The 14,844-nt window shown below is 35.7% G+C and overlaps 1 protein-coding gene across 8 annotated transcripts in view; it reads left to right on the top strand.

The window, feature by feature from the left end:
• Positions 1-14,844, top strand: part of QKI (QKI, KH domain containing RNA binding) — a 165,752-nt gene that overhangs the window by 26,470 nt on the left and 124,438 nt on the right. For all 8 annotated transcript variants that reach the window (XM_062572307.1, XM_062572305.1, XM_062572304.1 and 5 more), the window contains exon 2: positions 14,293-14,435. In XM_062572307.1, coding sequence (XP_062428291.1) covers positions 14,293-14,435 — 143 coding nt within the window. The remainder of the gene's footprint in view (positions 1-14,292; positions 14,436-14,844) is intronic.

Genomic DNA, 14,844 nt, shown 5'->3' with positions numbered 1-14,844 from the left:
CTATTGTAATCATAGAGCCAGTCAGGTTGGAAGGGACCTCTGGAGGTCATCTAGTCCAACCTCCCCACTCAGCAAGGTCACCTAGAGCATGGTAGACAGGGTTGCATCCAAGTGGGCCTTGAAGATCTCCAGAGAAGGAGACTCCACAACCTCTCTGGGCAACCTGTGCCAGTGCTCTGTCACTCTCCCAGGGAAGAAATTCCCCCTCACGGTCAGGCGGAACTGCCTGTGCTTCAATTTCTGCCCATTGCCTCTTGTCCTGTCACAGGGGGCAACTGGAAAGACTTTGTCCCCGTCCCCTTGACACCCTTCCTTCAGGTACTTCTACACATTGATAAGATCCCCCCTCAGCCTTCTCTTCCCCAGGCTGAAGAGGCCCAGCTCTTGCAGCCGTTCCTCGTAGGGCAGGTGCTCCAGCCCTCTGATAATCTTTGTAGCCCTACAATCACTCAGTGTGAAATTCAAATTGTTTAACAGTTGTGATAGAAGACATCAATGATAGTTTTTTAAATAGTGCTAATTTTTGTCTGTGTTACCTGGCATAAGTACAGGCATTTCTTTTCTCCCTTCTTTCAACACTTCAGCCTGAAGTATTTAGTTGGCTGTATATTATATATATTTGAAAACTGATCATGCTGTGATTTAATATTTTTTTTCTGCCTCGTACCCTTCAATAGTTGAATCTTTCAGAATCTTATTTCTCAAAAAATTTTATATTTTTTTTTCTCTCCTAACCTTACTAGTTTCCATCTCTTTCATTTTTTGAAGAAATGTAGTGCCTTTTAACTCTTCTTATGCTGCTGGCTATTACCGATGTATTGATAGTGATCTGTCCTATCACAAACATCTTTTTAAAGCCTGTCTCTTTTCTTTTTTGTGGGTGAGGCTGTCCATTACTACATGATTCTAATATCCTTCCATAATCTGAATATTTCTCTCAGAATGTTGTTGACCAAAATCATATACAGTATTCTAGCTGAGTTCTTCATGCAGTTAGTTATTGTTGAAAATGCCAGAGCGCGCTGCATCAATATTTACTCTTTTGCTGCTGTCTCAGACTGATCCTTCCTAGTGGGTGTGTGATTGTGTTTTATTTCAGTTTCAAAAAGAATATTCCTGCCTGGCGAAGGGGACGGAGTGGAGAAAACACCTTCCCCCCCCCAAACAAACAAAACAAAAACAAAACAAAACAAAAAAAAAAAACACCCAAACCACTTGTAGTTTTACAGAATTAACAGTGCAGAGCGAGATTCCACTAACTCAATTTAGGGATCATTCAGCTCATCCTGTATGAGGTTTTCCTTCACCTTTAGTCAATCTTTTTTTAGATAGTTCTACTTTTGGTACAGGTATTGTTGCTTTATTTTAGCTTATCCCTTATGTACCCTTTCTAGGAATCCCCATTTCTCTGGTTAAATTCCATGTGGAGTATTGCATGTGAAACTCACATCAGTACTGCACTATTTTATTTAGCGTTCTTCTAAAGTTACTAGGTTAGTCTAGCACAACATAATTTTTTTTTAATTTTAATGATTTTTCACTCCTGTATTTTAAACTGTTCTTCAGAACTTCTGAAATTCATCATAGTAATGAAATTGGACTGATGAGTCTGGCTGGAATGTTTTTTGTTGAACTAAATTGTGGAATCTCCTGCTGCACAAGTATGTATTTGGTTACTGCACTTCCAGCTGAGTTTTTCTCTTTCCAGTAGCTATCTTTGACCTCTACTGTTTGGATGATTTTGCTAGCAAGTTCCCTTACCTCACCAATCAGCTATTTTGAAATCTAACCTTAAAGAAAAGTGGTGTTCTTCTGTTTGTTTGAACAAAGCTTATAACTTTGGATTTAATGGCCATCCTCTCTTAAGTATTCTTCATTTACTAAAGCCAAATCTTAACAGTTTTGTATGTTGATTCATTAATAGCAGGATGGATAAATCTCAGTTTGTTGCACCCAGGAATGGCTGGCTGCTGCTATACTGAGAATTGATTATTACCAGAGGTCTGTGCAAATTAAGATTTGTAATTTGATAAATATAAGCCAGAATACATGTTGGACGTGTATAATCTTTTATTACAGATGAGTAATGCTTGTACTGTTGTTTGTTCAGCTGCCTTTTCAAATTTCTTAAGCTACAATGTTGCCTATGTATTTGGCAGTAAAGGCTTTCTTGTGATTCAGCAGAGATGTGTATGTACCGCCTAACTGTGAGATCTCAGAGTATCTCAGAGTTTGTATGAAGTTACTTGATGCGTCTTGATGATGTCTTTAGTGTCAGAAAAGTGCAATAGTTAATACGTGAATGACCTTCTCATCAGTGTCAGTGTTGGTACATGGCAGCCAGACCAGAACTTGTTACTTTGATGAGCAAAGTGCTGACAGCACCACAGCTTTATGCTGGGTAGGGCAGCATAAAGCAAAACGGTGCAATAGGGAACAGCATTGCTAAAAATAGGATGGTATTACTGTCTGTGCATTTTCAGTGTTAAAAAAAAAAAAAAGGGAGTGTGAGGAGTGTGGAGCAAGTCCATTCTATTCAAACAGATTACATTTTGGATGAAGCATATATGTAGAGATATGAACACTCTTATAAATACTGGAATGGTTTTGTTTTGATATGCCAGCAGTTTAGAATTGGAGATTTTCACTTTATAACTAAATCATTTTCTTGTGATAGATGTTTGTTCTTTCTCTTTTTTTTCACTTGATCTATTGCAGTGTTAAGATGGTTGAAATTTTTCTAGATACAGAAACTTAATGCCAAACTCTAGCTTTGTATGATGATACGTTTACTGAAACTATTGCAGTGATAAAGTTCTTTCATCAACATGTCAATAGAAGTGTAGTATAATTATTTTATAAAGAATATATAATGCTAATTCTTTATGACTGATCAGTTAATGCTGATTAACCAACATTATGGCTGGTTATGGTGCATGTATGCAACTTTAGAGGTGCATACTCTACTCATACTCAAAAAGAAAGAGTGCATTATCTATTGGAATATTTTCTTTGTATTTACTAACCTGTGGATGGTTTCTGAAAGACTGAAGAAATAACCTGCATGTCTTTTATGTGGTTCTTTGTAAATGGTTAACTTTAAGACCCGTCAAGGAAAGCAAGAAAGAATTTAATGCTGCTGCTGTTTAATTCTTTAAAGTAGTTTATGTAGGTAGTTTTCACTATTTGTTTTCTTCTCAGCTCAAGACCAAGGAAAACTGAAATTTAGAAGGCATCTTTCTTCATTAAATTTCAAATTTGATTATTTTTGAGGGCCTTAGGCAGGAATTTGTTTAAATTGGAGTCTCTCTTATTATTAAAGGTTATGAAACAGCATCTTGTCTTATAGGCATTTCTTGCCCATATTCATGGATAGCATAGTATGTGGGATTTCTTAGCTGATATAGAGTGGGTTAGGCTCTTGTTTTCTGAAGTGCTCAGTATACTTTCTGAGTGAATGTTGTTCTGGCTTTAACTAGAGAACTTCCCATTGCATGATTTCATTAGCTGTGTTCAATATAAGAAGAATTTATTTCATGTGCTGAAGACACCCTTACAAATTGGACAAAAATTGACTTTGTTATGAATGGATAGGGAGAATGGAATAGTTTCTCAAGGGATATTGATGTTCAGTTAGACAGTCTATGGATAGAGAAAGTCCACTAAAAGCCAGTCAATCTGAATTGCTCACAAAGAGCAATTTCAGAAACAAAGACAGTAAACCAAGAGAAAAGGATTTTTTTGTTAAGAAAGATATGCACCTGAAGACTTAAAAACATGAACTTAAGTTCATTTGAGCTAATATTGTTGTGCTCTGTAAATCTCTCGGAAAAGATGGCTCCTTTATTTTATATTTCTGATCATGACTTGTAGTTTGGAGAGAAATGTATTACTGCCAACTGTCCAATACGAAAGACATTTAAGTCAATTATTATGATTAGTTGCCAAATTTGTGATTTCAGTTACAAAGTATTAAAAAATAAATAAATAAAATTAGCAGCATGATGCATGCGTAACCATGCTATGTGTAACCAAATATTTTGATGAGCTTATTGCAAAAGGAGCTAGAGAGGAAGATATCTGAGTGTTGTGCTTTAACCAGTTATAAATGTGGTCATGCTGTTATGCTGATGGACTTTACCGGGGAAAATTTTGGGGAGAGTTTGAAACTGTTAATCTAACCTGTGTTGTCAGGAGACTTCATAGCGAAGGAGACAGTATATACATGTACTTTAGCCGAGTTATCGTTTAAGCTTGATCTAATGCTGACGCATCCGGGTAAACAGAGGTGAACATTCTCGTTTCATTTGCCTGATTTTAATACTGATTTGTAAAACACTGAATTTCCTTGACTCTTGAAAGTTTTGTTTAGACTTATTATTTTCTGTCTACTAGCTAATTTTTCATCTCAAGAAGCTTTAAGTTTTACAAAGACATGCATTTAAGTGTGAATGGATAGTGTTATATCCATGGCTATGATGTTAGTTGAGGATGGCTACTAGATACCTGGAAGATACTTTCAGTTCTTTTAGGAATTTTTAGACTGATTTTGATGTTATTAATTTTTTAAAAATTTTTATGGAGCATAATAATAGGATATGAGGACACACAGCACATCACTGCAAGTATATAACTTACAGAGTTTACCAAAGAAATGAGGAGACTATGCTTAAGAAAATAATACATGAAGAAAATCAAGGGTTTATAGTTTGTCACTGTTGGGAATAATATGGGGTTGATGGACCTGGTTGAGCAGACTGTTCTTATATATCAGCATATTAAATAACATGAATACAAGTTTTAGTAAGTAGAGACAAATGCGTAAGACTGTTTTAAAGTTTGCTGGCTAGTTATGTCAAAGTTCAATGTGATGCTATGAACCAAAACTGCTGATATACGAAAATTTCCCAGAACAGTAGTGTCTGTTTTCTACAACATCGTTTTCACAGCTTCCGTGCTTGATTGTTTATCTAAATCTCAATTTTTAGTCTGTATTCTTTTGTGAAGGAAAGGTGATAGAAATCTTATTTGTCTAATGCTCAGGCACTTGATTGATTAATAGCAGAGGAGTAGGTAAAGTAGATGCTTGCCATCATTTTAGTCTGGATACTGATGATGCATGCAGGCTGCAGGTCCATGTGGCACAATATTAAAAATGATGTGGTTTCCTTGCTAGCACTGCTATTACTGCTGCATCAGCGATAGCAGCAAGCAGCAGCAATGTTAATGGTGAGGACTGTTAAAAATGTGATGAATAAAAACAACTATTTCTTTGCCAAGTAAGCATGCTAACATTGCTAGGTTAGAAAAAGCATGAATTATGATGTTCCACCAATAATAAAGCACTTAAAAGCTTTCTGTGGACTTTTATAGGAAGAGAACAGACTGAGTATGCCCTATTTGTTTCTGAAGTCAGTTTGATGCAAACCTTAAACTACCCTAAACATAAGGAGTTCTGCAAGCTCTTCTTGCAAAAGAAATGATTAAACTTTGATATTGAGAGAGCTGACAAACCGCTGAAAGTGCTGCCTACTAATCATTGGACTGACAGTTTAATCATCTAAAGTACTGCTAGATTGGGCTCAGAGGAACAAAAGAGAATAAACTAGAATTTTGTCAAGGCAATAAATAAAAGATTGAAATCTTAAATGCAAACATCTCTTTAGGTGAGACAACTGCATGACTGTTATATGCCGTATTCTCAATGACTGTGTCCAGAACTTTCAAAAGCAATGAATAAAAATCTGTGAGAAAGTGCTGATCAATTTAGTATGTAAAAGGGGTAGATTTAGATAATTCAGACTTCCCTGAACAACAGTGTTTTAGCACATTGGTGTCAAATCCTTCTTGCTGAATGAGCTGTTTAGCCTGTCTCTGTCTTAGGATAAGTGCTGCATGCTTCTCCACTGTCATTTTGGTCTGGATGTCTGGTATAGTTAGGAAGCAGGGTTACTTTTATCATTAGTAAAATCCATCCAGCCCACTCACATTTCCCTTACAAAGGGCCAGGAAGGGAAGTGGGTTGTGGGCCATGAAATTCTTTGGCAGTTAAAGTCTGAAACACTGACTGTTCTGAGGACTATGGAGAATTAATTTTGAATGAATTAAAGGCAGAGAATCTATAGAAATTCAAGAAATGTATGAGTTCTTGTTTATATGAATTTCTTTTGTAGTGTTTATCAGTAGAGGTTTTTCTTTGTTTATGTTTGGTTTTTAAAGAAGTCTCTTGAAACTTGATAGAAAGAAGCTAACCCATTTTCCCATTACTGCTTGGTTGCAGTGATTGGGGCAGTTCTCTGTGTTCAAAGGACTGTTGATTCCTTTGGAAATATGATAGATTTTTCTTAAAAAATGGTAGTTTTCTTTCATGTCAGGGTTTTAGACCAAGTTGGAACAAGTTTAATCTAGTTAGAGGGTTTGTTTATTTCTCTGTTTTTTCCAAATCCTTCTCTTAAACATTTACATCTTTTACCAGCTTTCTCTAAAGCAAAACATTTGAAGATGCAAAGAAAGATTAAGTCAATATAGGAAGTTCTTTGGAATTGCTGAATATGTTACAAATAGAATTCTTCTAGCTTTAGAAGTGAAGGGTTTAGGCAGTTGATTTTGATATTAATGGATTGTGTTTACCTTTCAAATATTTTGACAGCTCATCCTGGAAGGGGTCTGCCAGGATAAATCCTGGGCACAAGTTCAGTGGATTTGGATTTTCCAAAGTGGTGGTCTTATGTCTGAATGTTTGTAATGTTCATTTGCATTCAGACTGGTCCCCAAGCTGATAAAAGAATTAGAAAAAATGTATTTTGTTGCTTAAGAGCACTACTTAAATTCTTGAATTGATGATCCAGCAGCAGTAAAAATACTTTATAAAAATATTATTTTTTTCCCACACATTTTGCTGCAAATAACATTAATAAGAAGGAACTTGAGTCAGTTGTTCCCTATCCCCCAGCTCAGTGAATTTGAGTGGAACTGTTCAAGTCTTCTCTGAGAACTTCTGGAGTTCTTCATTTTCCCAGGAATTATTGTGGAAATATTGAAAGCATTATTTAAGCTTGTTTTTTAGTGTCACAATCTATAGTTGAAAGAATGAGCTTTTTCTCTCAAACTACATAAAACTTTATGCTGTACATAAAATTTTGGTGCCATTGATATTTCAAGTATAACTTGATTTGTGTGAGGAAATAGAAAACTGAACTTGAATATTCTATGCATCACTGATGTCCAGGCACCTTTAAGATTTTTATCTATATGTACATTTCTGTTTTTTTTCTCACCATACCTCTTAGTTTTAATTAAAAAAGGTGTCTTTTTTTTTCCTTGTGGAAGTTAGCTTATGATTGAGCATCTTCAAGTGTATGGAACTTTGCTTTTTAAGGAAGCATAGTGACTCATGCTATAAGGTGGTTGGTGTTTTTTCATTCTGAATCCATTGCTGATTGTGACTGTTGGGTTGTTCCATCCCCATCCTGATTGCTTTGTATCATAATCAAGAATGATAAATAAGTGGATCTTACATGACAGATAAGTGGCCCTTCTTTTCTTTAGTGTAAAGAGTTAAATGCACTGCATTAATGGCTTATGCTGAATTAGGCCTCAGAAGAAGGATCATTGACAGAGTTGCATTAATTTAGCTGTGACTAAGTTGTGATTGGACCAAACTGTTAACCTCAGAAGATTGTTGCAGTTTAGTGTCTTCAGATTCTTAGTTCTAATTTAAACTGCAATGAGGAATCCGTTGGTTTAAATACAGTGCCCAAATCTGAGCTTTTTTTTCAACAGATGAAACTTTCCAATGTAGAAGCCTTCCTACTGAGAAATTCTCTAGCTGTAGGCATTGTGGATAAGATGTTTTACAAGTTGAAGTGATTCGAGAGGAAGAATGTGAGTCTTTCAGTGACTTCCTGCTTTGAATATGCTTGCTAAGAAGTTTATGTAAACCCATTTTGCCTTACAGTCCAGCAATCGGAAACACATGTGCAGATTGTTACATCTTCTGAGAGGATGATAGTTGACAACTAAGAGGCAATAACCTTTTGATATTTTTTAGTGTGATCACAAACACTTATCTGAACACAATCCTTCATGTACTCAAGATGGAAGAACAGTTTGTCATAAGTCTTATGAAGAAATCCAGAAAGTACATATTTGTAGACAAATGTTGTCAGTATAACCAGTGTGCCCTGTTTCAGGTTATGTCTTAGAAATGTATAAGATATTGAAGGAGATACTGGTAGATGAAGGAAACAAAAGGCTACTTGCAGAGTTTCCAGGGACAAAGGAAGAAAAATGTTCTTATGGATCAGAATATGTTCCCTTGCCATAGAATCAGTAAGGTTGGAAGGGACCTCTGGAGATCATCTAGTCCAACCTCCCTGCTCAGCACGGTCACCTAGAGCATGTTAGACAGGGTTGCATCCAGGCAGGCCTTGAAGATCTCCAGAGAAGAAGACTCCACAACCTCTCTGGGCAACCTGTGCCAGTGCTCCGTCACTCTCCCAGGGAAGAAATTCCCCCTCACGGTCAGGCGGAACTTCCTGTGCTTCAATTTCTGCCCATTGCCTCTTGTCCTGTCACATGGGACAACTGAAAAGACTTTGTCCCGTCCCCTTGACACCCCTCCCTTCAGGTACTTCTACACATTGATAAGATCCCCCCTCAGTCTTCTCTTCCCCATGCTGAAGAGGCCCAGCTCTCGCAGCTGTTCCTCCTAGGGCAGGTGCTCCAGCCCTCTGATCATCTTTGTAGCCCTATGCTGGACTCTCTCCAGTAGCTCCATGTCTCTCTTGGACTGGGGAGCCCAGAACTAGACATAGTAGTCGAGATGAGGCCTCCCCAGGGCTGAGTAGAGGGGCAGGATCACCTCCCTCAACCTGCTGGCAACACTCTTCCCAATGCACCCCCAGCTCTGCCTTTCAACCAGTTCTCAATCCACCTCACTGTCCACTCATCATAGGTGACTGTGTAGTGTAATCTATGGAGGAAGATGGAGGAAGATAATTATGTTGAAACTCATTTATGTTCTTTATGAGTCTGTTCCTCCTTCTGCCCTCCTTTGAGCAAGACCAGTTTGTTGTTTACTGTTAAACTTCAGTCATTTATAAAGTACAGACCAGACTATTGTTAAAAATGAGTAGCATGGATTTTGAACTTCTTATTTTTACACATTGCTGCCACTACCTATGGTAAAGGTGAGTACTTAACAGTTTTTGAAAAGAGGCCTAATGCTAGATTTGCAGAGCTCACAGGCTGGAGATGTGGTGAAGCTGCTGTTCTTTTTTTTTAAGCTGTATCAGGTATTATAATTAAGTATCTCTCTTTAGTTAACTCTCTTTTAACTCCCTAGAGTGTTATAGAACATAATTACCACTACTGTGTTAAGATAGATGTAAAGTGGTTAGAACTGAACCTAGATAACTGAACTTAGATATTCACTTTGAAGGTAAAGCCTGCCTTATTTTTAAATCAGTTTGCTTCCTGTGGGGTATCAGTGTGGAAAAATTAGTAAAGAAACATGAATGTGGAGAAGCTAAAGCCTTGCATGCGATCTCTGAAAGTGTTGCTTCATGAGATGCACCTAACAAGTTGCTTTTGAGAAGGGAAGACAAAACATTTGTAAGTGGTAGAGTGTAAGAAGCAATCTGAAATAAACCTAAATAAAAGGCTGTTTACTACAGTTCCTCTATTTTTGCTTTGAGTGGGTGAAATAATGACAATGAAAAGGTAGGTTCTGAGGATCTGACATTCCTACTTTTGTACTATACCTATTCTCAGATTTTGAGTATTTCAAAGCAGAGTAACTGATATTTGCTAGAGGTAGCAAACAAGTAGAGCTTTTGGATTTTTCTGATATGCTGAATAGCCTCTCTGGAATCTTACTGCACTCCTGATAAACTGTTGTTGGAGTTGCAGAAAACACAAAAGTAGATACTTCTATATAACATGCTTAAAATGATTAGCAAAGTTACAAGATACTCAAAGAGTAGAAGCTTGAATTTGACTTAATGGAGACACTAAAAGGAGAGATTACATCATCAAAATTCAGTACTTTTATACAGACTTGAACACTACTGAGAGTGTGATTAAATAGGACCAAGTGTCTGAGAAAGCTGCTTTTAGTCATAAAAGGAAAAAGATCTTGAAGATATAGAGAAAGATTCAGTGCAGTTTGGAAATGACCAGCATGTGTATGAGACAGCTAAGTAAGTTAGAGTGTTTGGGAGAGTGCTAATGATAGACTAGGCTCACAAGATGAGAAGAAAGATAGGTTGTGCTTTGTCCATAATTAAAGCTAATGTACGGACAATTAAGGAAATCAGCAGAGATGAAATCAAGCGATGACTGAGTTTGAGGTTTGACCTAATTATTTTATAGTTTAAGTAATAGTCCTTCAATTCTTCTATTTAGTAGTTATGTGAACGGAGAAGCTTCTAGATTGCATAATCTACAAAAAGATTTTGGAGACTTGGTGAGCAATTGAAGAATGAATAGGAAAAACATCCTTTTTATTTCATCTATTATTTCTGAAACTTCTTTCTGAAATCTCTAGGAAAGTACCTGAACAAAGAGTGATAAAGCATCAAGGAGCAGGAGAAACCATAGTACTTAAGGAGAAGTCAGTGATATTGCTGCATTGAAGTAGTTGAACTATTTCTGTACTGTTAGTGGTTACAGTGGCTTGAATTTAGAAATGAGGACTAAAATCTACCAAAGAAAAATAAATTTCAGGTATCTGGCCTCTAATGGAGTATAAAATCCTGAGTTAGTAGGTGTCTTAGCTTCATATAATATTTGGGACATGATGAATGTCTTGGACTAGGTTTCACAAAGACCAGAATTCAGTGCTGGTCCTCAAATCAGCTTATCATACTGCCTAAGAGTGCACTGAAAGTTTGACTCTTCTGTGTCACAAATGTGATATATAAGTATTTGCAAGGGAAAGTTAAAATGTTTATTTTTCATCTATAAAGTCCAAGACATCTAGTGTTTACATTATGTATGAATGATACAATTTAAAATGAAAATCTTAATGCAACTTTTGTAGCTGCCATATATAAATAAAAGTGACTATACACTATTTATACTTCAGTACTTCAGCAGACTGCCTAGCTTGTGTTTCGATGTAGTATAAGTTAATGGAAAATCTAAAGAGTGTGAAAAGGGAAATAATCTGCTGAAAGATGATAATATTTGTTCAAAAAGATGTGCTGAAGAATTTTCTTAGATGTTGAAGCCAGTATAAATGCTGCTTGCAGTTCAGAGGATTTGTCAGCATGGAAGAAGCAGTGGGTTTTTTTCCTTGGACTGTGATTACATGATGACAAAAATCTCTTGTTCTTCACTCTAAGCAGGTGTTAACCACCAAATTATTCTATAGGCTACATGGTTGTATATGTTAGTTCCCAGTAGAGAAACAACTTCTTGAAGTATGCAGAAAATAAGTTTGTTAGGCTGAGTTGAACTCAGTTGAAAGCCAAATCTCCATTTCATAAACTCATTTATGAAATCTCAGGCCCCCCTGTTCCCCAGCTTTTCAAGTGGTGTAATCTCAACTATAAATCATTTAGCAGAAAACAATTGTGATGATGAAACAGGAGGTTCTTTTGACCACCTGTTGCTGGAGTTTAAAGTGGCTTCTTGCTTGTGTTGACTTCTTGTGGTCAGATTAAAACATAAATTTTCTGTTTTCAGTTTCATTTTAATTCTGAACATTTTGAAAGTAAACTAACAATTCTAAACAAAAGACTGAATTGGTTTCTATTTTTAATTTTCAGCCTTTGTTTTTATAAAACTTAAAGTTGGCCCTTTGGTAACAATGCGTATGTAAATGTTAGACTTTTCATTTTGAAACATTAATACGTTATTTCTAAGTATTTTTTCAGTTTTATTGGAATAAACTCATTGAGAGTTTTTTATACTAGCTGAGATTCTGTAAGTTATGAACTATGCTTTTTTCCCCCAATTGTAAAAGTGATTTAAATACTTCTATTTCTAGAAAGGAAATAAAAAGTCTTAATTAATATGTTTTTTGCTTAAATAAGAGAAAACTTTGTCCATTCTCATATTAAGTTGATCTGGATTTGAATCATCTAATCTATTTTTGATTGCTTTGCAAAATGCCTGGAGTAGTTATAAACAACCGAAAGTGGTATTTCAAGATGTGTAATACAATGCAAGTTGTAGAAACAGTGCTTATAAATCTACTTATGGCATTTCCTGGTGATACTGAGGACTTCTTCATTAACTTACAATAAAGTGGACTTGTGGAGAAGGTATGGTAAGTTGACAGTGTTGGTGAGAAAATAGAAAGAAAACTTTGATAATTTGATGAACCTTCCTATTTAAAAAAAAAAAAAAAAAAAGAAAAGAAATTGTACTGCACAATTATTTTAGAAGTTAATTAAGCTCATAGCTTTCTGTAAAAACAAAATGTTCCCAATTCTTATTGATGCTTTGAACTCTGCTGACAGAAAGCTGTGGACGAGTTTGACTTAGGTCTCTAGCCTATGTTTGATTGGAGAACAAAATCTATGTAGTGATCTTGGTTTTAGACTTGACAAATTAAAAATCTGAAGGCTAAATGCTTGTTAGATCCAGCTATGATTTCTCACAAATCAAGTGACATTTTAAGTTTTATTTCCACTAGTGTTTGTTTTCCTCAGCATTTTTTTGTCTTACATCAGTATCTATTCTTTAATTCTTCCTTACATTGTTAATTACTTGGTTATTACAGCAAACGTGGATGACTGGGGCAGATTTAGCTTTTTAGCTACTCTTATAGTGTGATAACAGATAAATGTATGTGTGTTTTTTGTTTTTTTTGTCTTTTTTGTTTTTTTTTTTTTTTTTTTTTTTTTTGAAAGATGAAAATATGACATTCCTGTGTAATGATGGAAGCCCTGAAAAAAAGATCCTAGATGATTTTAGTGATGGATCTGGGATGATAGAAATGAAAATTTTCCATGCAGGAAAATCACATGCATCTGTGCTTTGTTCCTGAAATTCCATCAACATATTTAGTAGCAAGTGTAACTTTGTCTTTCTAATCTAAGACAACAACAGACCTGTCCTGAGAATTGTTATGTCAATTAGTTTGGCAGTTCTAGTTATCTTATCAGTGCTTTATCTCTGCACACCTTGAGCTGAAATGCTGATTGCAGTTTCAGTGTTGGTCATGATATATCAGGCCAGTGTAATGAAAAGAGATGGAATGAAACAGAACTGTGTAGTTCATGCTTGTCCTTATTTCCTTATAGGTAGAACTTTGAAAAAATAGTAATCTTGGTTGGAACTGGACTACTATCAATTCCTATCTGACTTTTGGGGGACTAGCAGATACAAGCTTATTAGTTCATCTTACACACTTTCACATGAGTGTAAGAGAGACACAGGGTCAGTTCATCTGCTTCAATGTAACCAAATCTTGGCTGACAAATCTTAGCATGTACAGTAGCTGTATGTAGAACTGATTTGTTTTTCTTAGTCTACATAAGTGAATCCAAATTTGGCACTGATGGTGACTGTTTGCAGTTAATAAAACCTTTTTGGACCTGAGCTGGCTCCTACCACTCATGTTTGTCAGTACTGTTTCTAGTTGCAGAGGACTTAATACTATTGAGGGGTGTGTGTGTGTGTGTGTATATATATATATATATATATATAGTGTGCATGCATTATAAAATATTTTTATACATAACATTATGTCAAAAATTTTATTCAGTAAAACTGGTTGAGGTCCCTGATACCATACTTCTGCCTTTTTGCATTGTCAGAATAAAGATAGTAAGACAGTATTTACTGTTTGGGTGTCACTCTGTGCAGTTAGTAACTACTCCCTTGAGTTGTCAGGTTTCTCATTGCTGAAAGATACACCATTTCATTTCCAGATAGTTGATCTTGTAGCTAGCAAAATATATGCACATTTTTGTGCACTTTTTAATACTTTATTTTTTGCTTTCTAGCAACTTTGCTTTACTTAAAAGAATTTAACTGTGTTTTAAGATATGTTTCAAACTATATGAATTTTTTTTGGGTGTTCTCAGGAGTTGCAGATAATTTTTACTTGAATAGTGGACTTTCATAAACAGGATGAGTAGGCAGCAGATTTCCAGATATGGAGAAAACATGGTCCCATAATGTAATAAACAGAAAGGGTTTTTTGTTTTAAGTTACCATAGTGCTCATGAAGATGGGAAGAAAATGGTGTTAAGTTTTGGGAAAGATTAGAAAGAGATATAAGATTATAAACTGTTACTGTATTTAATACCTAATATGTTTTTTCCTCTCCTACAGAAATTAGCAGAGTACGGAAAGACATGTATAACGACACATTAAATGGTAGTACGGAGAAGAGAAGTGCAGAATTACCAGATGCTGTGGGACCTATTGTACAGTTACAAGAGAAACTATATGTGCCTGTAAAAGAATATCCAGATGTAAGTATCTGTTTCGTCCCTATATATTGTTTTTAATCCTTGTGGTCTTCTCTAAATGTAAATTTTATGTGATGCTACCCTTGGATCACACTGAATTGCTTTTAACAAGACATTTTTTTAGATAGGAGTATATGTACCAGTATATGTACCACATGGTGGCTTGATATGTAGTAAAGCAAAAGGCGAGTGGGAGCAGGTCATGTTAAATATCAAACCAGTATGGATTATAATTTGAAAAGTTTAAGATCAGAATTTCTGCTCAAAATATATTTATCTTGTTCGTGCAGTACTCTCAATGTTGACTCACTGTGGAGTGAGTTTTATGGAGGAAGTAGTTATTAGGACAGTGTACTTTCCTCTTAAAACGTGTGTTTGTAAGGGTCAGTAGTAGTATGCTATTAGACTTTTT

The sequence above is a fragment of the Rhea pennata genome, chromosome 3 (genome assembly GCF_028389875.1).
Source record: "Rhea pennata isolate bPtePen1 chromosome 3, bPtePen1.pri, whole genome shotgun sequence".
NCBI lineage: Eukaryota > Metazoa > Chordata > Aves > Rheiformes > Rheidae > Rhea > Rhea pennata.
Note: the sequence above shows the minus strand (reverse complement) of the source record. Positions and strands in the feature narration are given on the sequence as shown.